The following is a 24,366-nucleotide window of genomic DNA, read 5'->3' on the forward strand; positions in this document are numbered from 1 at the left end:
TATATCTAGAAAGTCAAGTACCTTCTGTTTGCTCTTCTTTATCAGAGTTGTCTTGAATATTTTTGGATCTTTGCTTTTCCATTTGAATACTAGAAATATTACTCCAGGTTTATCAAAACATCTTAAGATCTTATTGCTCAACTGACAACATCTATGGCTGATACTGCCTCAAAAAAACCAACTGGCTCCACCACTGTGAAGAAAAAAGCAGACTCATCAAAAGTATGGCCTCCACCTTGCTTCTACCTTCCAAGTTCCATTTGTATCTGATTGAAGGAAACCAAACTTCACCTGGCTGCAAGGGGTAAACTTATCTGCAAGAAATTCAGAAAATGTACATTTTAGCTTCAAAGTTTCTGTAGTACAAGAAGATAGAGTAGAACAGTGGATTTCAAACTATGGGTTGCAACCTATTAGCGGGTCATGATATCCATTTATTGAGTCATAAATGGCATTTTAAAAAGTGAAATAGAACATAAGTTATTAGTATGCCTAGCAAGATTAAGTATTATTGCATAAAATATATACATTTTTATGATTCATAGATATTTTATATGTACATATATATTTGTAACTGGGGAAGTATGACAGGATGAATATATAAAACACATTTCTCACTGTGGGTTATGATAAAAAAAAAAAAAGGCTAAAGGCCAAGGTACCAGGAAGGTGAAGAGATGATGTCTCTTATTTTATTTTATTTTATCTCTTATTAAGGAAGCATCCTTTTATTCCTACTCTGCTAATAGCTTTTATTTTGAATGGATGTTGAATGTTATCAAATAATATTTATTTTTCTATTGAGGTAATCATAAGCTCTTTCTCCTTTGATATACTACATTGATGGATTTTTCACAATGCACTGTCTTTGCATTTTCCTCATTCTAAAAGTATTTGGATAGTTAACTTTTGTGTCCATCAGTCTACAACTTTGCTACAACCCCTGTCCACATATTACTTAACTCATTAGCAGGTTCTGCATTTGCCCAACTTGTCAAAGCTACTACTGTAGATTTTGAGACATTCTGGGAGAACAAAAGAAAGGCCTATGTTTTATGATTCTTTATTAAATTCACAAGAAGCCAAAATATCTGCATTTTATTTAGTTAAAAAATGTAATCATTTATAGGTACTTTTCCAATTTAAGAACCAATGATAAAGAATTTGTATGGAGAAGTCCTAATGCGAGGCTGTTTTTTAATTCTGATACAGTAGTGACATTATTTCAATATGAATTTGTTATAAATCACCTACTAAAAGTATCTTCATCAATTTGCCCACCATAAAAATATGTGTCTGATTTATGGTCACTTAAGCAGTGCCTCAGAAACTCATTTTCTTCATTTATTTGCCTCATTTTGTTTATTTGCTCATTTTTAAATACTAAAGAATATCTGCATTGCTTGGAAGTAGCCAAATAACAAGTATTGGTTTTACTGGGCTGTGGTTATAACTCACAAAATCAGAAAATTTCAACATGGTTTCTTTCAAAATATTTGTCTGATGTATATGTTTTGAACAAGCTGCTAATGAGAACTTTCACCCCAGAAACTCTCGGGTTTCTTATATATCTTACATTTACTTTTCTTGCTTTATTTTAGGAGAAAAAAATTTAATTTTGAATAGAATAAGAAAAGGATATTTTTTACAAACCACCTGCACAATCAAAATACATTACCTATCAATGAAAAGTTTTCCAATAATTTAATCAATGCAAATATACACATGTACACATTCTCTACATCAATAGTATTCAACAGTTATTATCAAAAGGAGGAAATTTTGATTTTATAAAGGCAGTGGAAATAAAAAAAAGTAATTATTACGTTTTGCTCAAGGACCATCTAGAAAAAAAATTTAGCGACACATCTGACATAAGGAACTGATGGCCAGCCGAGCCTTATTAAGTAACACGTATTCAAATTGTAGATCTCTCCCTCATATCTCCCACCCCACAGCTAAGAAAGGAAACCCAGGGATAGAACTAATTGAACTCTATTAGCCAGAGGCAATCGAACCCAGTGCCAATAGAGAGATGCACTCCCAATTGATCTTCAAATGGAACAAAGCCGTAACACTGGTTTTCTCTCGATGTTGGACGTATAGGTGATACATTTTTTAATTTCTAGTTTCCAAGTTTTCTGTAATGAGATATATTACTCTTATAATACAAAGAAAGCTCTAACTAATCAAAAATTATGTATATGTTAGTTCAGTGTTTTAAATGCTCAACCACCATTTAAGAAGAACGTTTAAATGTCTTTGTAAGTTCTTCCTCTCTTCCTATTCTGATGTTGAGAAGGTGCCTATTTTCCAGAGAAAGTTAAGCAGGATTTGACAATTTGGGAGTTTGGATCAGATTTGCCTGGAGTTTGCAAAACTTATACTGGGAGGAGTTCCACAATCTCCCTGATGGCTAGAAACAGTAATATTTACTAGGTCTTACTGTGTCTAGGTCAATGTTCTGGGCACAGCAGAGAAAAATAAACAGTAGTAGAGATGGCCTCTGTTTATGAAGAGCCCAATTAATAATCAAGGGCATAAAAGACATAAAAATAACAATTACAAAGGTACATACTGATACAGTGGAAACCAGAAGTCAATGTGCAAGAAAACATGACAGTATTTGGAGCCAATTGGGGTGATGCTTCCAGCACTTCCAGAAGCAGCCACAGTGACATCTTCTATTTACCTCTAATTCAATTTCTTTTTCTCCAAGAGGTTAGTAGAAATGGAAATTCTGAAAACACAGAAATTTTCCTCGTTGGGAAAGTGACCTAAATCAGTGCTGCCTAAGCTTGTTGACTCTAGGTTTATATTCCTATTTGAGATAGTATTCAAGTTTCATGGGAAAACATGTTTTCAAGACATGACTTTAAGAAATCAAATGTAAGATTCACTTGAAAGTTGGTAGCACTTAATGAAAAACCAACATTTCCTGTGAAATTACTGAACCTTCCATTCTGATTAAACAGGTCGGGGCTGATCTAGGACAAGTTCTTAAATATTGTCCAAATCCCTCATGGCACAATACTGAAAGCAAAACAAATACAAATTTATCAAAGATAATTTCATTTTCTCCATTATTAAAAACTGCACCTTTTTTTTCCCTCCAGGCGCTCAACATGTCACTGTTTAACTGCCCTCTACTTAAAGCTTTCTCATTTACTATGCATGATTTTGAAGTACTAGAATCTCAGATGGAAATTTTTCTGGATGTGCATATTAGTGGGAAAGGAAGAAATCACACAATGTAGTATCCAAGGGAGCTGACAGGCAGCCAGCTACACTCCTGACTCTGAGTAAACCGCTTTGGTACATCTGGCTTTTCCTCATGAATCATCTGTGGGACTCAAGGCATGAGGAGCCCAAGTCAACCAGCAGGCTGGGAACCAAGCTGAGGACTCTTATTTCATCAGCTGAGAAAAAGCTGGAGGGTCTTGGGACACATAGATGACCTCTGGGTGCTTTTCCCTGGACATAAAATTAAAATGCTGATGTTAACCTGTACCAGAAGATTCCTGAGTAGCAACTGATAGGGGCAAATGTCCAACATGGTATAAAGATTAAATCTTAAGGATAGTTTATCTTACCCCACCAAAATAGTGAGAAGTTTTACATATCTGCCTTTATTTAGATCATGATGAAGGAAAAGCGACATGATGAAACCTCTAGAAACAAATGAGCCTACCACTTTGGAATGTGGGTTTGGGCTGTTCTGCCAGATGTTATGATTCTGAGCAGAACTTAAATTCTAAACAAATTAACAACTATTCTCTCAATGCAGTGATGTTGTCTCTCATGAAATCTCTTCTCCAACTTCTGTGCCTAAAAACATCAGTCCACGCTGGGTACCATCTATGTACGTTCAAGCCAAGCCTCTTTTTACAACTCTCTTAATATTCATGGAAGAACCTGCCTTAGCCAGAGGCATAAAAGATGATCCTTTGCTTCTTAGGGGGAATCTGGGGCTCTTCACTTGATCATCTGAGTCTCTTCATCTGCATCGTAAAATTCTTCCTCTTCCTCACTCTCGCTCCCTAAAGAGCTCTCCTTGTCCACACACTGAAACAGGAAAGAAGAAAAGGGCAGGGAAATGATGTCATGACATTTCTGAAACGGAAACTACCACCTAGCTATTCAACTGACAAATGTATTTATATGACATCTATTTCCCCAATAAATAGCCCCTAAAATATTCTAGGAAAGCTAATGAATCATCGATCATCTTTATTTCTCTGAAAATCAGCTGCTGTTAGATCCCACCTTTGTTTTCCAGCAATTTTGCTCAGTTCTATTTAACACAAACCTTCCTTTTTTCAATAACTGCCACCATCCGAGTGGTATAATAATTAAGAAAAATATCACACCTGTGGAGGGTCCAAGGCCTGTAAAGATAATGCTTCTTCTCCCAGCCTGCGATACGAATATACCTGAAGGTCGGAGAATGTTTCTAGCAGCGGACTGTTAAGGGTTTCTGGCAATAACAAACTCAGGAGGCCGGAGGTCAGGCCGGTGGCTCCGAAGACAATGAATGGTAAAGACCATTGCACATATTTCTGCAGAGGTGGGGAGTGGAATGAAAACAAACCAGAGCATTAGTTTCCTTAGCATGTAACGCAAGCAGTCTCATGACTAAACTGTCATGTTTAACACCCAGTTCATGACCTCCCACTAGACTACACTATAAACCACTTCTTTCCACATGCATTATCCTGGGAAATCAGAGAATGATTCCTCAGGCATAGAGATATGGGAGTGAGTAAATAAAAGAACAGTACTGATTTGTGGATCAGAAGCAGCAATTTCATGCCCAGGGTGGGTATTGCAGGAGAAGAGGCCAGGCTGCCTCTGAGCAGGCAGGCCTATATGGCCAGAGTTGACAGGACATCTCATAGTTCAGCTTCCATTCCAGGTGAGCACACTTTGCACAGAGGCACCCCAAAATACTTGCTGATGATGAACTTTAAAGTTCTCAATCCTGGAATTGGCCAAACCATCCCATATACCTTAACACCGTAACTGAGAGTTCCAGGGATTAAAGGTGTAAAAACTCTTTTAACCCTACCATATACATATGGCTTATAAACTTCTAAATTGAGCATGGTAAAGGACTGGTGAAACAAGCAATTGTTTCAGAGATCCAAAACATATTCTCAGGAAAACAGAAACATTTCATCACAAACAGGTTCAAAGAAAACATGAAAAACAGTTGCTTCCAGGGTGCTTCTCTGGGGCTTTTCTTATCTGATCAACATTCTAGAATTCCAGCTAAGCTTTATGATCTTCTGGTTTAGGCTTCCAAATTCTGTGGGTAGGTTCACTACTAATTAGGATTTCCCCTCAGGCAATTTTTTCCTGATTTTTAAAAGTGAAGAGATAATGGAGGAGGTGGAAAAGGGAGAAGGGGGAGGAGAAGGGAGAGATGGAGAGAACCAAGCAGAAGATGGGGATGAGGAGGAAGAGGGGGGAGGAGAATCTCTCATCTCTAGCCATCTACATACAAACATATGTCCAGCACTGTGAGCCTGTTGTTGAAACAAGGGGAACACACACTTTGCCTTCTTCTAACCTTATAGGAAGCAACAGAGACACAGTGCTGGGTATTATAATGTTCTAGGATAGCTATCCAAAGTCAGATATCTTTAACAGTACCTATATTTTGCAGAATAAAACACAGACCTAACATGACTCCTTCAAGAAGGGTCTTGTGACCTAAAATTAACCATGAGACATGGAGAGAGATACTCAGAGAAGGGAAATGTACTGCACCTCAGAAAATGAAAAGGTTACAGTGGCATTTCAGAGACCTGCCTAAGTAATGAACAGTTGTCTACAGAACAGGTCAACAAGTCCCACATCAAATCCAGTTGCTTTCAAAATGTCTCAGCTGGGGAAAGTCACAAATCAAACCAAGGAGAGACTTGCTTAGGGGTCCCCTGGGTTCTTTCACAGAATCTGAGCATTTTAAGATGAAGGATTTTAGGGCTGTCATTTAATCTGATTCCCTTTCTTTGACTAGAACAGTTGGAAAGTTTCAAAAAATATATTAACAGACACAGTGCGAGACGTATTTCTCCTCTAATATTTTCCAAGAGGTGTGTTCTTGGGGGAAGGTATTTAACCTCTTTCTGTAGCGTTTCTCATATTTAATACAGGGGTAACAACAATGCCTACCTTTTATGGTTACTATGAGGACTGCACATGATGATATGTAGAAAGTGCTCAACATAGAGCCCAGCATACAGCAGAAGTGTCATACATACTTATTAGTTGACTAACTTTTTCATGGGGACAGGAATGGGGCACACTGGCAATAGGAGGCCCTCCAGCGAATTCAGATGAACAAAAAATCAGACCCACTGGAGGCAAATGAATCCTCGATAAGAGTCCGTCTGCCCTGATGGAGTACTATCTAAAAGGGACAAGGTTCACATTTGTGTCAGCTGATCTTAAATGACATCTATTCATCACCTCTTTCCACTCAAAAGCATAAGCATTTCCAAAGCATAGAATCAAGAAAAACGAAACTAGAAGGTACAAACCAACCAGTGAGGGGATGAAGGGAGCAATAATCCCACCAACTCGGGAGAACATGGAACAAGTTCCAAGCCCAACATTCCTGAAAAGCATAAGGAAAAATACATCAGTAAGTTCTAGCGGGGAAATTAAGAGACCCTTGGAGGGTAGCAGTGGGCCCTGAATAACACGTCCTGAAGTGGAAGTACAGTATCATAGAGAACAGTGGGTTCTAGAGCTGCCTACTAGACATTCCTGAGATGCTAGGAATGTTCTGTAATTACCCGGTCCAATGTGGAAGCCACTAGACACATGCACTACTGTGTGCTTGAAATGCGGCCAGGAAGGATGAAGAACTGAATGTTTAATTTATTTAATTTTAATTAATTTACACTTAAATAGTTACACAAAGCTAGTAACTACCATATTGGACAGTGGATCCACAAAGGATGATATAGAAAAGAGCATTTGAATATTTTTAAATTAAAAGTTCTCATGGGTTTTTATGCCTTAGGTCTCTTACAAAGAGCCAGGGTTTTATGATCTGAAAAGGCTGCTCATTTATTTAAACTCAACTAATTAACAATTAAAGGGTCAAGCATATAAATAGAAATTGACTAAGTGTGTACTGTTAGGAAACCAAGAACACCTTTATGGCGAGTGCAGGCATAAAAAAGGTAGGAAGGAGAGAGGGAAGGAGAGAGAATGATAATTAATGGTTTTGGGTAGAGGGATACAGCACTCTGTAATCCCAGCTGAAAAGTTCATACTCACATTTGCTCTCAAAATTGTCCCAGTTTGGACAAAATCATCATGTTAGTTTTATAGCCAGTAGCCAGGTAAAATAGGTTACAGGACCAACTAGGAAATTACTAGCCAATTGCAGACACTCTGATCTCTTACTGGGAAAAATAATTTTAAATTAACAGGCAGAAAGAACCATGAGGCTTCTTGCACTGATAAGGGAAGGAGAAGGATTGTTTGGAAAGATCCTCTAAAAGACTGAGAAAGAGCCAGCTGAGAGAATACCTGCCCAGACCACAGAAGCAGTTCTGCAAAGCCTCAGCTGCACCCCTATCCTTCACATTTGGGTGTGTTTCTTGCTTTCAGACTTATTTTATGAAGGAAAATTTAGGCTGGATATTTATCGTTTTCAATATAAACACATCCTATTCATTAAGAATCCAGCTTTAATAATTGCTGTTTAACTCTGATATTTACTTACTATATGAAATTATCATTTAAAAATGTGTCTATTTTGTGTTAAAATGGAGGCTCTGTGAGAATAGGGAGCTTGTCCCCTTGTCTGTGATGTGTGATACAGGATGGGTAACTGAATAAATAAAATTCACCAAAATAATAACAGCATCTGCGCACTGTTTGAGTGATAGAATATGCCTAGCATAGAGTACTTCTCTTACAACTTACACTAAGGAATTCAGTCTACCATAAAGTGACATTTTCCTAGCAGAGCAGGCAGAGAGCAGTCTGCAAAGGCAGGCTCTTAGCCTAAACTGCTTGCTGAATTACTGCTGTCCCACACTAACTCCAGAAGCAGATGAAATGAGCACACCTCTGTTGGTGCAAGAATGGATGACAAAGTGTAGAATGTGTGAAGAATGAGGCTGTGTGAGGCACATACCTGATGACTGTAGGGTAAAGCTCAGAGGTGTAGATATAAACAATGTTAAAGGCAGCACTGATGGTCAGCTTCCCCAGCAAGGACAAGGAATGGCTGTTCACCACTGCAAACACACCTGTGTCTGAGGAGGACAAGAGCAATGCCTGTGAGACCCACAGTTAAAATAATTCCTCTAAATGGCACATTTCATTTTGATGGAGCGGGCGGCATTCATGTTGATCTCAAAGAGCAAAGAGGTAGTGTAACCACATACACATTCAGAAGGTTTAGTAATCACACAAACACACACAACTATTTTTTCAGTGTTTTGGCTCTACCCTTGAAAACTTACATACTGGTGTCATTAAGTGTGATAAACTTTCACTCACTCCTGAATGATAGGAATGATAGAGTACCCTGAAAACTTCTGTACTGTCATAAAGTAAGCTTCATGGAAATTCTAAGTTTCATCTTCCAAGGTGTAACTTGACTCTCCTTTCTTCCCTCTTACTCACATAATCAATGATGTAAAACAGTGGTCTGCACAACAAGCCCTGATAAATACATGATACAGAGGTAAGCTCCAGAAAAGCTCTTACATGCAGTTTGTATCCCCTGGTGTTTCACTGAGAAGGTAAGGAACAATGCCATTCAATTACTATCAGAAGATCAAAGACATTAATGTTCTTTCTTTCTTTTTTTTGAGACAGAGTCTTACTCGTCTCCCAGGCTGGAGTGCCATGGCGCAATCTCTGCTCACTGCAACCTCCACCTCCTAGGCTCAAGCGATTCTCCTGCCTCAGCCTCCCGAGTAGCTGGAATTACAGGCACCCGTCACTACGCACAGCTAATTTTTGTATTTTTAGTAGAGACAGTGTTTCACCATGTTGGCCAGGCCGGTCTTGACCTCCTGACCTCAGGTGATCCACTTGCCTCGGTCTTCCAAAGTGCTAGGATTACAGGTGTGAGTCACCACGCCCAACCAATGTTCTGTAAATAACAAGAATCTAAATATGAAATTACTTTTACTCCTCAACTTCTCACTTGAATTACTAATCAATAGTAGTATTTTAGTTTCTTAGTGTAACACTTTTATTTAAAATGCAAAAAATATATTTTATGTCAGTTCATTTCTTTACCAAAAATGCTAATAATTATCTTATGTTTTTTCCTTTATTAACATTATACTTTCTGGGATTCTATAATTTAATGATTTTTTAAAATAAAAGTTTAACCTCTCCCCTTCAATAATCATTTGCCTCTACCTTCAAAATAACAATTTACTCCTTATGAGGCAAAAAAGTTCTCATTGACTCTGTTGTACTTCCTACCATTCCCTATCAAACGTCCCAGTGATTGACCACCACTCCACTTCCTCCAATGCACCTGCCTTGGCAACTTACAATGTGGCTTCCAATACCATCCTCTCCTGAAATTCCTGCTCTTGAAGGTCAGCAGCAATATCCTCATCACCAAATGTAATTGCGTCTCATTCTCCTTGACATTTCTGCCAAAGAGAACACTCTCATTCCTTCCTTAGGAATGTATGGCTCACAGAAACCACTCTTCCCCTAAATAGCTCAAATGAAATATGCTTTCTTTCATCTGATCTCCACTGCCCCTACTTTCCAATCCATTCAACTGGCATGCCTCAGACACTGCCTTGTGGCTGCTTACTTTTCCATCTTGCCTGTCCAAATTGGGATTTCGAGTTCTCTCAGACCCAGGTTGGTATCTTCCTTATATTTGTGTTCCTCACTGCACCTCCCATAGCACTATGTACACTGGTGCTCACTAAATATCTGCTGAATTAATATGTGGAAAGACTACAAGAGGGATTAATTTAGTGAATAGAACCTGTGTTCATGCTCTCTCAACTTGAAAGAAGGGAGGCATAGATATGCCCCAGTTCAAAAAATAAGTTTCGCCTTCCCTGCTTAACTATAAAATCATCTTCTTTAAAGAGTATGCCCTGAACAGAGTAGTCCAGACTCTGCCAAATTCCACCTTCTGAGGCAGCTTTCTCAAACTCTTCTACCAGGTTATTTGGAAGAAGATGTTAGCTCTTCTAAGTCCTGGATATATATTTTTAAGCCACAAGGTGCTTCTGATAAAGAATCATGTCTTTCAGCATTTACCCTGATATACGTTTCTCAACTTTTGAGATCTAACAACATTTTCACTTAAACCAATAATGAGGGCAAATCAAATTCATCAGTTATTTTCCAGAAAACAGAATGAGTTGGGAAAAGGTATTGGATAGCATTGAACCAAACAGAAATATGCACATTTGCTTGATTGTAAATGATCTCTGGGACTGTTTTCAACCTATACAGAATGGCATCTTTCAGAACTGTAAGGAGGTACTATACATCTTTAACAACAGGCTAAAGAACTGCCATCCTTGAAATTTGGATTCCAAGGGTGTGTCACAGAAAGTCTATCTTCTTAATATCCACAAGATCCAAAGCTAGATGAAGCTTTCCATGACAGGGTCAGGATACCCCTAGCTGTAGCCCATTTGGGAAGCCTGGCTCCGGGTACATGTCCACAGAATACGTGTATTAGTCCAACGCCCCATCTGATGCTTAAAACTTCTCTCATATGTGCCTGCCAACGGGGTCTGCAGTGCCACTTAAACCAGGGAAATTCACTTTTTCTTCAAGATAGCCCATGTCCATTTCAGACACGTTTGATTATGAGAAAATTATTTCTTATTGCTTTTGGGACTTCTGCCTGTGCAGCTGCTGAGCTGCTGGTCCTGGCAAATGCTCAGGAAGGCTTTGCAGCCATTAGACTGGCTCTCCGTATTCTTTATCTGAAAATCAGATATTATTGGCTATTACCAACGAATATCCAAAGTGATGGTCTAAAAAAAGAGTGCTTTAAAAGACATAAGCAAAACTAAACTATCTTTTTAAAAAAGGAAATCTCAAAACACTTGTATTCTTCAAATTCTGAACTCAAGGAGGCTATAAATTTATTCCAATGAAGAAACTACTAAGGACATAATTTTCAGAACTAGTTTTCTGGAAGGTTTTTCAGAGACCATTTGGGATCACCAGAAAAAAATGTCTTAGTATGACAGTCACACTTCACTGACCCAAAATAGCAAAAATTCAACTTTGTCATCCACTTCATTCACTGTGTGATTGCAAGCAAATTGTTCATTTTGATCGTTCACATGTTAAAAATCTTTAAGACAGGTACAGGTCCTCTACTATGATACATAAATGGGGTAAGAATTACAATTCATTTTGCTTCCCTTTGACTTTTTATAAAAAGCATATACACACAAACTTCTGTCACCATAGTTTCACCTTTACTAGAATTTCACAATAATATAATACTGTTTGTAGACTTTTATGTGTGGTTTCTTTCACTTAGCATAGTAGGACATAGTTCATTGCTTTTTTGTTGTTGACTAATATTCCATTGTATTGATATACCACAATTTGTTTATCCATTCATCAGCTGAAGGGCATTTGAGTTCCTTCCAGTTTGGGGCTATTATTAATAAATTCACTATGAACATTTGCATCAAAGTCTTTGTGTGGATCTAGGTTTCCACTTCTCATGAATAAAACTGGTTCATATAGTAAGTGTATGTTTCACTTTAAAATAAGCTGCTAAATATTTTCCAGAGTGTCTTTACTATTTTGTATTTTTACTAGTAGTGTATATGAGTTACAGTTCCTCTTTATCACCAACACTTGTGGTCTCTGTAATTTTTGTCATTTTAATCAGTGTGCTGTGGTATCTCACTGTGGTTTCATTTTTATTTTTGTTTTAGTTTCCATAAGTTATTGAGGTACAGGTGGTATTTGGTTACATGTGTAAGTTCTTTAATGCTGATTTATGAGATTCTGTTGCACCCATCACCTGAGCAGTATACAGTGCACCCTATTTGTAGTCTTTTATCCCTTGCCCCTTCCCACGCTTCCTTCCAAGTCCCCAAAGTCCATTGTATGATTTTCATGCCTATGTGTCCTCACAGCTTAGCTCCCACATATCAGTGAGAACATATGATGTTTGGTTTTCCATTCCTGAGTTAATTCACTTAGAATAATAGTCTCCAATCTCATCCAGGTTGCTGTAAATGCCATTAATTCATTCCTTTTTATGGCTGAGTAGTATTCCATTGAATATATACCATGGTTTCTTTATCCACTCATTGACTAATAAGTATTTGGGTTGGTTCCATGATTTTGCAATTGGGAATTGTGCTGCTATAAACATGCATGTGCAAGTATATTTTTTGAATAATGACTTTTTTTCCTCTGGGTAGATACCCAGTAGCAGGACTGCTGGATCAAATGGTAGTTCTACTTTTAGTTCTTTAAGGAATCTTCACACTGTTTTCCATAGTGGCTGTACTAGTTTACATTCCCACCAACAGTGTAGAAGTGTTCCCTGATCACCCACACCTATGCCAACATCTACTGTTTTTTGATTTTTTGATTATGGCCAGTCTTGCAGGAGTAAGATGGTATCGCATTGTGACTTTGATTTGCATCTCCCTGATCATTAGTGATGTTGAGCATTTTTTCATATGTTTTTTGGCCATTTGTATATCTTCTTTTGAGAATTGTCTATTCTTGTTCTTGGCCCACTTTTTGATGGGATTGTTTTTTCTTACTGATTTGTTTGAGTTTGTTGTAGATTCTGAATATTAGTCCTTTGTCAGATGTATAGATTGTGAAGATTTTCTCCCACTCTGTGTGTTGTCTGTTTACTCTGCTGACTGTTCCTTTTGCTATGCAAAAGCTCTTTAGTTTAATTAAGTCCCAACTATTTATCTTTGTTTTTATTGCATTTGTTTTTGAGTTCTTGGTCATGAAATCCTTGCTTAAGCCAATATCTAGAAGGATTTTTCCAGGGTTATCTTCTAGTATTTTTATAGTTTCAGGTCTTAGATTTAAGTCCTTAATCCATCTTGAGTTGATTTTTGTATAAGGTGAGGAATGAGGATCCAATTTCATTCTCCTACATGTGGCTAGCCAATTATCCCAACACCATTTGTTGAAAAGGTTGTCCTTTCCCCACTATATGTTTTTGTTTGCTTTCTTGAAGATCAGTTGGCTGTAAGTATTTGGCTTTATTTCTGGGTTCTCTATTCCATTCCATTGGTATATGTGCCTATTTTTATACCAGTACCATGCTGTTATGGTGACTATGGCCCTATAGTATAATTTCAAATCAGGTAGTGTGATGACTCCAGGTTAGTTCTTTTTGCTTAGTCTTGCTTTGCCTATGTAGGCTCTTTTTTGGTTCCATATGAATTTTAGAATTGTTTTTTTCTAATTCTGTGAAGAATGATGGTGGTATTTTAATAAGGATTGCGCTGAATTTGTAGACTGCTTTTGGCAATTTTCATAACATTGATTCTACCCATCCATGAGCATGGAATGTTTTTCCATTTATTTGTGTGATCTATGATTTCTTTCAGCAGAGTTTTGTAGTTTGCCTTATAGAGGTCTTTCAACTCTTTGGTTAGGTATATTTCTAAGTATGTCATTTTTTGACAGCTACTATAAAGGGGTTGAGTTCTTGATTTGATTCGCTGCTTGGTTGCCATTAGTGTATAGAAGAGCTACTGATTTGTGTACATTAATCTTATATCCAGAAACTATCCTGAATTCTTTTATCAGTTCTAGGAGCTTTCTGGAGGAGTCTTTAGGGTTTCCGAGGTAAACAATCATATCATCAGCAAACAGTGACAGTTTGACTTCCTCTTTACTGATTTGGATAAAGATTTCTTTCTCTTGTCTGATTGCTCTGGCTAGGAATTCCAGTACTATGTTGAAGAGAAGTGGTAAGAGTGGGCATTCTTGTCTTGTTCCAGTTCTCAGAGGGAATGCTTTCAATTTTTCAGTATTATATTGTTTGTGGGTTTGTCATAGATGGCTTTTATTACATTGAGGTATGTCCCTCGTATGCCGAGTCATCATAAAAATCATAAAAAATATCATAAAAAGATGCTGGGTTTTGTCTAATGCTTTTTCTGTATCTATTGAGATGATCATGTGATTTTTATTTTTAATTATATGGTGTATCACATTGACTTGCGTATGTTAAACCATCCTTGCTTCCCTGGTATGAAACCCACTTGATCGTAATTCTGCTGTAAATTCGTCTGGTCCTGGACATTTTTTTGTTGCTAATTTTTAAATTACCTTTTCAATCTCGCTGCTTGTTATTGGTCTGTTAAGGGTATCTAATTATTCCTGATTTAAGCTAGGAGGGTTGTATTTTCCCATGAACTTATCCATCTCTTCCTAGGTTTTCTAGTTTATGTGTGTGAAGGTGTTCACAGTAGCCTTGAATGATCTTTTGTATTTCAGTGGTGTCAGTTGTAATATCTCCTGTATCATTTCTTAATGAGGTTATTTGGATTTTCTCTCTTCTTTTCTTGGTTAATCTTGCTAATGATCTATCAATTATATTTATCTTTTCAAAGAACCAGCTTTTCGTTTCATTTATCTTTTGTATTTGTTTGTTCTATTTCATTAGTTCTGCTCTGATCTTGGTTATTTCCTTTCTCCTGCTGGGTTTGGGTTTGGTTTGTTCTTGTTTTTCTAATTCCTTGAGGTATGACTTTAGAATGTCACTTTGTACTCTTTGGGTCTTTTTGATGTAGGCGTTTAGGGGTATGAACTTTCCTCTTAGCACTGCCTTTGCTATATTCCAGAGGTTTTGATAGGTTGTGTCATTACTGTCATTCAGTTCGAAGAATTTTTAAATTTCCATCTTGATTTTGTTTTTGACCCGTTGCTCATTCAGGAGCAGGTTATTTAATTTCCATGTATTTGTGTGGTTTTGAAGGTTCCTTTTGGAGTTGATTTCCAGTTTTATTCCACTGTAATCTAAGAGAGTGCTTGATACAATTTCAAATTTCTTAAATTTACTGAGGCTCGTTTTAGGGCTTATCATATGGTCTATCTTGGAGAAAGTTCCATGTGCTGTTGAATAGAATGTGTATTCTGTGGCTGTCACATGAAATACTCTGTATATATCTCTTAAGTCCATTTGTTCCAAGGTATAGTTTAAATCCATTGTTTCTTTGTTGACTTTGCCTTGATGACCTGTCTAGTGCTGTCAGTGGAGTAATGAAGTCCCCCATTATTAATATGTTGCTGCCTATCTCATTTCCTAGGTATATTATTATTCTAGGTATATTATTATTTGTTTTATAAATTTGAGAGCTCTAGTGTTAGGTGCATATATGCTTAGGATTGTGATATTTTCCTGTTGGACAAGGTCTTTCACAGTTACATAATGTCCCTCTTTGTCTCTTTTAACTGCTGTTGCTTTGTTTTATCTGATATAAGAATAGCTATCCCTGCTCACTTTTTGTGTCCATTTGCATGAAATGCCTTTTCCACCCCTTTACCTTAAGTTTATGTGAGTCCTTAATGTGTTAGTTGAGTCTCCTAAGGCAGCAGATAGTTGCTTGGTGAGTTCTTATCCATTTTGCAGTTCTGTAAGTTTTAAGTGGGGCAGTTAGGCCATTTATATTCAATGTTAGTATTGAGACCTGAGGTACCCTTGCATTCATTGTGCTATGTTTTGCCTGTATACCTTGGGTTTTTTGTTGTTTTTGCTTTTTAACTTGTATTTTGTTTTATAGGTCCTGTGATTTATGCTTTAAAGAGTTTCTGTTTTGATGTGTTTCCAGGATTTGTTTCAAGATTTAGAGCTCCTTTTAGCAGTTCTTGTAGTGGTGGCTTGTTAGTGGTGAATTCTCTCAGCATTTGTTTGTATGAAAAATACTATATTTCCTTCAAAAATGATGCTTAACTTCACTGGATACAAAATTCCTGGCTGATAATTGTTTCTTTTGAGGAGGCTGAAGATAGGGTCCCAATCCCTTCTGGCTTGTAGGGTTCTGCTGAAAAATCTGCCATTAATCTGAGAAGTCTTCCTTTATGGGTTACCTGCTGCTTCTGTCTCACAATTTCTTAAGATTGTTTCCTTTGTCTTAACTTTACATAACCTGATGACAATGGGCCTAAGCAATGACCTTTTTGCGATGAATTTCCCAGGTGTTCTTTGTGCTTCTTGTATTTGGAACATCTAGGTCTCTAGTAAGGCCAGAGAAGTTTTCCTCGATTAATCCCCCATATATGTTTTCCTAACTTTTACATTTCTCTTCTTACTCAGGAATACCAATTATTCTTTGGTTTGGTCATTTAACATAATCCCAGACTTCTTGGAGGCTTTGTTCATATTTTCTTATTCTTTTTTCTTTGTCTTTGTTGCATTGGGTTAATTCAAAAACCTTGTCTTAGAGCTTTGAATTTCTTTCTTCTACTTGTTCAGTTCTATAGCTGAGACTTTCCAGAGCATTTTGCATTTCTGTAAGTATGTCCAATGTTTCCTGAAGTTTACATTGTTTTTTATTTAAGCTGTCTATTTCCTTGAATATTTCTCCCTTCATTTCCTGTATCATTTTTTGGAGTTCCTTGCATTGGACTTTGCCTTTCTCTGGTGCCTCAGTTTAATAAATAACCTTTTCTCTGTCAGAGGGAAGGTCTAGGCTGAAGGTTGCTGCTTAGATTCTTTTGTCTCACGGGGTATTCCCTTGATATAGTACTCTCCCCCTTTTGCTATGGATATGGCTTCATGTGAACCAAACTGCAGTGATTGTTGTCTTTCTTTTGGGTGTAGCCACCCAGCAAGTCTACCTGGCTCCGGGCTGGTACTGGGGGTTGTCTGGACAGAATCCTGTGATGTGAACTGTCTATGGGTCTCTCAGCCGTGGATAACAGTGTCTGTTCCAGTGCAGGTGCCAGGAGGGTGCAATGGACTCCATGAGGGTTCTTAGCTTTTGTGGGGTTTTTGTTTGTTTGTTTTTTGAGATGGAGTCTTGCTCTGTTGCCCAGGCTGGAGGCTGGAGTGCAGTGGCACAATCTTGGCTCACGGCAATCTCCACCTCCTGGGTTCAAGCGATTCTTTTGCCTCAGCCTCCTGAGTAGCTGGGAGGTACAGCCACATGCCACCATACCCAGCTAATTTTTACATTTTTAGTATAGACAGTGTTTCACCATCTTGGCCAGGCTGGTCTCGAACTCCTGACCTCGTGATCTGCCCACCTCGGCCTCCCATAATGCCAGGATTACAGGTGTGAGCCACCGTATCCAGTCAGTTTTTGTGGCTTAATGCTCTATTTTTGTGCTAGTTGGCTTCCTGCTGGTAGGTGGCACTTTTCCAGAGAACATTAGCTATGGTACTATGGAGAGGAACCAGCGGTGGGTGGGGCCCTAGAACGCCCACGATTATTTGCCTTTTGTCTTTAGCTACCAGGGTGGGGAGGGAAGGCTGTCAGGTGGGGGCAGGGCTAGGCCACCCTCCCGAGGGATCCCTGTGGCCTCCTTAGGGACCCAGCGAGCTCCCAGGGCCTTTTCCGCTGCTTCCTCTACCCCTGTATTTTGCTGGCTGTCTTAATTGACTCAACTCCAGGTACGGTGTGAAACTTCTGCAAACAGACCTTCAGTTTCTCCAGGGCGGGTGTGTGTTCAGGACAAGAGAATCTATTTTTCCCACTTCCGCAGTTGGGGTACTCAGTATTTGGAATGTCTCCAGGTTCTGCAGGAGCAGGCTGCTTCCTTCAGAGGAACTGTGGGTCCTCTTGGGATTGCTGGTTTCTTCTTGCTGTCAATCTGGAGCTAAAGTTCATGATGCGAGCCTCTACACAGTGCTCTGTCCATCCGAGTCAGAGCTGCAATCTAGTCCTGCCTTCTGTCTGCCATGATGATCCTGATATTGTGGTTTCAATTTCTATTTCCCTAATGTTTGATGATGTTGAACAACTTTCCCCATATTTATTTGTCATTTTTATATCTTTTTGGAGAAGCATCCATTCAAATCTTTTGCTCATTTTTTCCTTATTATTAAAGTCATTTCTATATTCTGGATACAAGTCTTTTATCAGATATATGTTTTACATATATTTTCTTCCAGTTTGTGTCTTACTTTTCATTTCTGTAATAGTGTCTTTTAAAAATCAAAAGTTTTTAATTTTATGAAGTCTAGTTCATTAATTTTTTTTCTTTTCATGTTTTTTATGTCCTAGTTAAGAAATCTTTGCCTAACTCAAAGTCACTAACATTTTTCTCCAATGTTCTCTTCTACTAGTCGTATAATACAGTTTTAGCATTTACATTTCAGTTTAACAACCATTTCAAGTTTATTGCTGCATATAATGTAATTTATAGGTTGAAGTTATATTTTTTTGTATATGGAGATCCAATTATTTCAGCACCATTTTTTTAAAAGGTTATCTTTTCCTCATTGAATTAACATGTCATTTTCATCAAAAATTAATTGACCATGAGCACTTTTCTGTATGTACATTATAACTGAGCAAAATATTTTTATTTTTAAAAAGCAAATGAAATCTCAGCTCTGTCAAAAAAAAAAAAAATCAATTGACGATATATGTGGTTCTGTTTCATACTCAGTTCTGTTCCATTATCTGTACAGACATTCCTATGCCAACATTGTACTGTCTTGATTAATGTAACTTTATTGTAAGTCTTTTTTTTTTTTTTTTTTTTTGAGATGGAGTCTTACTCTGTAGCCTAGCATGATCTCGGCTCACTGCAACTTCCACCTCCCGGGTTAAAGCAATTCTCCTGCCTCAGCCTCCGGAGTAGCTGTGATTACAGATGTGCACCACCATGCCCAGATAATTTTTGTATTTTTAGTAGAGATGGGGTTACATCATGTTGGCCAAGCTGGTCTCCAACTCCTGACCTCAGGTGATCCACCTGCCTCAGCCTCCCAAAGTGCCGGGATTATAGGCATGAGCCACCACGCCCAGCCTACTGTAACTCTTATAATCAGGTAGTTAAGTTCTTCAACTTTGTTTTTCCATGATAAAATTAGTCTGGATAATCCAGATCCTTTGAATTTCCATATAAATTTTAGTATTGGCCGGGTGCAGTGGCTCACACCTGTAATCCCAGCACTTTGGGAAGCTGAGGCAGGCAGATCACTTGAGGTCAGGAGTTCAAGACTAGCCTGACCAACATGGTGAAACCCCATCTCTACTCAAAAATACAAAAAATTAGCCGGGCGTGATGGCAGGCGCCTGTAATCCCAGCTACTCGGGAGGCTGAGACACGAGAATCCCTTGAACCCAGAAGGCAGAGGTTGCAGTGAGCCGAGATCACGCCACTGCACTCCAGGCTGGGCGTGACAGAGCAAGACTCTGTCTAAAAAAAAAAAATTAGTATTAACTTGTCAATTTATATCACCAAAAGAAGACTGCTGGAAATTTTACTGATATCACACTGAATGAAGATAAATCAATTTGGGGAGAGCTGATATCTTAATGGCTTCTGGTCCATGAGCATGGTAATCTATTTATTTATTATTACTATTACCAATTCATTTAGTTCATCTTCTTTAATTTTTCTCATCAGCATTTTAAAGTTTTTTGTAGTCATAAACATATTTCATAAAATTTATCCCTACATTTTTCATATTTTTATTTTATTATAAACGGCATCGGTTTATTTCAGTTTTAACTATTTGTTGCTAATATGTAGAAAGAAAATTGTTTATCACATGACTCTGCTAAGCTCATCAATTAATTCTTACAGATGTTTTTCTTGTATGGATTTTCTATGAAGGTGATCATGATGTAGTCTGGTGAATAAAGACAGTTTTACTTCTGTTCCAGTTGAAATCCCTTTTATTTCGTTTTATTGCTAATTATTATATTCACTAGTACTTTTTGTACAATGTTCCATAGAAGTGCTAAGAATGGACATCCTGGACTTTTTCCTGATCTTAGGTAAGTATTCAGTCTTTCACCAGTAAATGTCATGTTTACTGTAGGTATTCCCTTAATATTCTTTATCAAGTTAAGAAAGTTCCTGACCTCGTGATCCACCCCCCTCGGCCTCCCAAAGTGCTAGGATTACAAGCATGAGCCACCATGCCTGGCCACTAATTGGCTTTTGAATGTTAAACCAACCTTGTATTTGTGGGATAAAATTTACTATAGTCATTAGTACTGCCTTTTTTATGCAGTGCTGGACTCAATTTGCTAATATTTTGTTTAAGATTTTTACATCATATTAATGAGAGATATTGATCTGTAGTTTTCTCTTCTTATAATGCCTTTATTTTGTTTGGTTTAGGTACCAAAGTAATTGCTGGCCCTTAGAGGCTAAGTTGGGAGAGTTATTCTCTCCTCTTTATTTTCTGGAAAAGTGTGTACAATTGATGCTCTTTCTTTTGTGTTTCATAGAATTTACCACAAAGCCATCTGAGCCTAGAATTCTCTTTGTGGGCATGTTTTTAACTACAAATTCAATTTTTTTTAGCGGTGCTATTCAGGTTATCTATATGTTTTTAAGTAAGCTTTGGTAGTTTGCAATCTTTTAAGAAATTTGCCCATTTTACCTAAGCTGAATTTACTGACATAAAAATGTTCGTAATATTCCCTTATTAATGCCTATAGGTTCTATAATGATGTTCCATCTTTCATTCCACATACTGGTAATGTGTGTCTTCTCTCTTCTTTCTTTATTATCATGGTGAGAGGTTTAATAATTGTATTGGTCTTAAACAACCAGCTTTTGGTTTCATTGACTTTTCTCCATTGTTTTTCCTTTCATTCCATTGATTTTTTTGCTTTTATATTTATTATTTTCTTCCTGTGCTTGCATTGTGTTTAATTAGCTCTTCTTTTTTAAAATTTGTTATCTACTTTCTTAAGTTGGAAGCTCAGATCATTAATTTGAAAACTTTCTTTTTTTCTGATACTTAAAAAAATTATATAAATTTCCCTGTAAGCATTATTTTATCTGCCTCCCATAAACTCTGATACAATATACTTTACATTTTTTTGAGACACAGTCTCACTCTGACACCCAGGCTAGCGTGCAGTGGCGCAATCTCGGCTCACTGCAATCTCTGCTTCCCGGGTTCAAGCCATTCTCCTGCCTCAGCCTCCTGAGTAGCTGAGATTACAGGTGTGCACCACCATGACTGGCTAATATTTTTGTACTTTTAGTAGAGACAGGGTTTCATCATGTTGCCAGGTTGATCTTGAACTCCTGACCTCAAGTGATCCACCCACCTTGGCCTCCCAAAGTGCTGGGATTACAGGCATGAGCCACTGTGCTGGGCCGATACAGTATATTTTATTGTTCAATTAAAACTATTTTCCAGTTTTCCTTGTGATTTTTTTCTTCAATCCACATGTTTTTAGAAGGGTGTTGTTCCATATCCTTGTATTTGAGGATCTTCCAGGTATCTTTCTGTTGGTGATTTTTAGTTTAATTCTACTCTGGTCAACTAGCTTGTTTTTGTCAATTTTCAATTCTTCTAAACTTATTGAAACTTGTCTTATGGCCTAGAGTAAGGTCTTTCTTGGCAAATTTTCTGTGTGCACTTCAAATGGAATACCTATTCTATTGGTTTAGGGTAGAGTGACCTATAGATCAGGTCATATTGGTTGTTCAAGTCTATATTTTCTGTTTACCTTTCTGTCAATCATTGAGAAAGTGATACTGAAGTATCTGTGTTTCTTGGATTTGTCTATTTCACCTTTTTTTGCTTCATGTACTATAAATTTATTACAAGTATACAGTTAAGACTGTTCTATCCTCTTGATGAACTGACCACTTTCTTATTATGTGTTTATAGTTTTCATCAAATTTGCGAAGCATTTGAGCATTTCTGTAAATACTTTTTCTTTATCCCTTCCTTCTAAGACTAGTATTACACGTATGTAGGCCACTTAATATTGTCTCACAACTCATTGATGTTTTGTTAGTTTTTTATTCAATTTTTTTTGTTTCATGTTGTATAGTTTTTTAATGTCTTTAACTGATCTTTTCTGTTTAGTGTTTAACCTGTTGTTAATCTCATCTACCATATTTTTTTCATACATTATATGTTTCATCTCTAGATGAAAGCATGTCTTTTCTTTCCTTTGACTTCTCTGCTTGTATTCTGCTTGTATTCTTAAGCATATGGAGTACATTTACAATAGCTGTTTTAATATTCTTGTCTCTTAATTCTATCATCTGTGCATTTTTTATTTTGTTTCTATTGATTTTTCTTCCACTTGTGGGAGGTATTTTTCTGCTTATTTGCATGCGTGGTGATTTTGACTGGAGGCTATACACTCAATTTTTTTTTGTTAATGTTATTTTTTGGGGTGCTGGACTTTATTGTTCCTTTAAGTCTTGTTGGTCTTTGTTCTGTGATGCAGTTAAGTTACTTGGAATCAGTTGATCTTTCTGAGTTTTGTTTTTAAGCACATTTATGGCAAAAAAAAAAAAAAAAAAGGCCTTTTCCTAAAATGACTCTGACCTAGGAGGTCTCTATCCAATGCTCTGCGACCAGCTGAAGAGAATACAAACCATTCATGTACTCAACAATCCAAGGACTGTTCTGCCTGCCACTTTCTGGTGATCTCCCCCTGGCCTCAGTAGTTTCTTCAAATGCATGCGCAAATCAGTAAGCAGCCAAAGACTAGGAGGTTTCTTCTGCAGACCTCTGGAGTTCTTCCTCTGTGTATCTTACTACTCTCCAGTATTTTGTTCAGCAAATTCCAGACATCTTGGCTTCCCCAAGCTTCAATTTCTGTTTCTTCCATTTAGTAAGAATGCTATGATTTATTGGGCTTCCCTTCCCTGCACTGTGGTTGGCAACCATGAGCTAGGGCATTTTCAGAGCCTACTTTGTTTATTTTCTCCTCTCAGGGATCACTGCCTGTCCTATGCAGTCTGTTGTCCAATGTCTGAAAATCAACATTTCTTATGTATATATTTTGTCTGTTTCTATTGTTGTTTAAAGCAAGTCAGCTAGTCTCCATCACTATCATGGCCTGAGCTTAAAGTTCCCACAGCATTTTGCTGTCAATTCTCATATAGTACTTTTATTATTATTTTTGAATCCCTAATTACTCTCATTAGATTGTAAATTCTCTGAGACTAGGAACTAGATTTTGTTTATTAATAGTATCTTTTGTATCATAGACACTAGAGAAGTCAAATAAAGAAATGTGCAGACCAACGTTAGAAAAAGACATGAGATATGAAGGTGCCACTAGGGCTGAGTCTAAGAACACTGCCTCACTAAGAACCCTGTTTATCACGCCATGACCTCCTACTGTTCAGATTCTCTGGCAGGACCACAACTGCCATAAACCTCATCAATGAGGGCCCAATGCCACTCTGACAACCCAGGTTGTTCGACACTGGCCAATTCCCATCAGGCCTGCACACTAAAGAGTTAAGAACTGGCCTTAATCAGGCAGCGTTAATCCTCTGACTTTAGCTTCACTATTTCCAATGAATACTTGGGTTCTAAAACTCTTATCTGGCCAGATGCGATGGTCATGCCTATAATCCCAGCACTTTGGGAGGCCAAGGCAGGAGAATCACTTGAGACTAGGAGTTCCAGACCAGCCTACAAAAATTTTTTTTTTTTAATTTTAAAAATTAGCCTGACATGGCTGGTGCATGCCTGTAGTCCCAGCTACTCAAGAGACTGAGGTGGTAGGACTGCTTGAGCCCAAGAGGTCAAGGCTGCAGTGAGCTATGACCACACTACTGCAGTCCAGCCTGGGAAACAGAGCGAGACCCTGTCTCAAAACAAACCATACAAAAAAACCTCTCTTATCTAAGAGGAGAAAACAGCATTCCCAAAAGAGGACTGACTTTAGAGTTAGAAGGAATCTGAATCCCAGATGTGCTACTTACTTGCTATGCAACCTTGGACGTGTTGCTTGACCAATCTGGGCTTTTGTTTCTTTATAAAAATGGGGATAATATACAATACCTTCTGTATATAAAGAGAATCCAGCACTTGATTAACACTTAACAAATGGTAGCAAGTGTTCTAAGGTTAACTAGAATCCTCCACGCAAGCACAGAATTCAGGTAAAATGTCTGATTACTAATCTGGGAAAAACATTAGTGGCCACCTGCTAATATTACTCCCAGAGGAGAACATTTACTTCAAGGCCAACCAGCATGCAAATATGTACTGGGCAGGACACTTATGTCTAATAATGATAAACCAAAGGCTGAGGAATGCCAAACAATTTATTTTCTGGCTTACTGGCTATCTCTTCTAGAGATACATTGTCACAGTCTCCACAAATGCTTTTGACACAGAGACCTACAATCAAGTAGAGGTGCTAAAAAATGATGGTGGGTAGAGGGTCACCTGTGTTAGCAGAAAGGCAAGACTGA

At 37.7% G+C, this 24,366-nt stretch overlaps 1 protein-coding gene across 5 annotated transcripts in view; it reads right to left on the reverse strand.

Moving 5' to 3' along the window:
• Positions 1 to 413: 413 nt before the first annotated feature.
• Positions 414 to 24,366, reverse strand: part of SLC22A15 (solute carrier family 22 member 15) — an 87,700-nt gene continuing 63,747 nt past the window's right edge. For 2 of the 5 annotated variants that reach the window (XM_033195744.1, XM_033195745.1), the window contains exons 8-11: positions 8,162 to 8,282; positions 6,550 to 6,622; positions 4,371 to 4,559; positions 414 to 4,065 (exon numbers count right to left, since the gene is read on the reverse strand). In XM_033195744.1, the coding sequence (XP_033051635.1) occupies positions 3,976 to 4,065; positions 4,371 to 4,559; positions 6,550 to 6,622; positions 8,162 to 8,282 (473 nt within the window). In that variant the 3' untranslated portion in view covers positions 414 to 3,975. Of the gene's footprint in view, positions 4,066 to 4,370; positions 4,560 to 6,545; positions 6,623 to 8,161; positions 8,283 to 24,366 lie in introns of all 5 variants that reach the window. The other 3 variants (XR_004433573.1, XR_004433574.1, XM_033195743.1) reach the window with 3 other exon arrangements.

Source organism: Trachypithecus francoisi, unplaced genomic scaffold (assembly GCF_009764315.1).
Source record: "Trachypithecus francoisi isolate TF-2019V2 unplaced genomic scaffold, Tfra_2.0 Lachesis_group5, whole genome shotgun sequence".
In the NCBI taxonomy this organism is placed as follows: Eukaryota; Metazoa; Chordata; class Mammalia; order Primates; family Cercopithecidae; genus Trachypithecus; species Trachypithecus francoisi.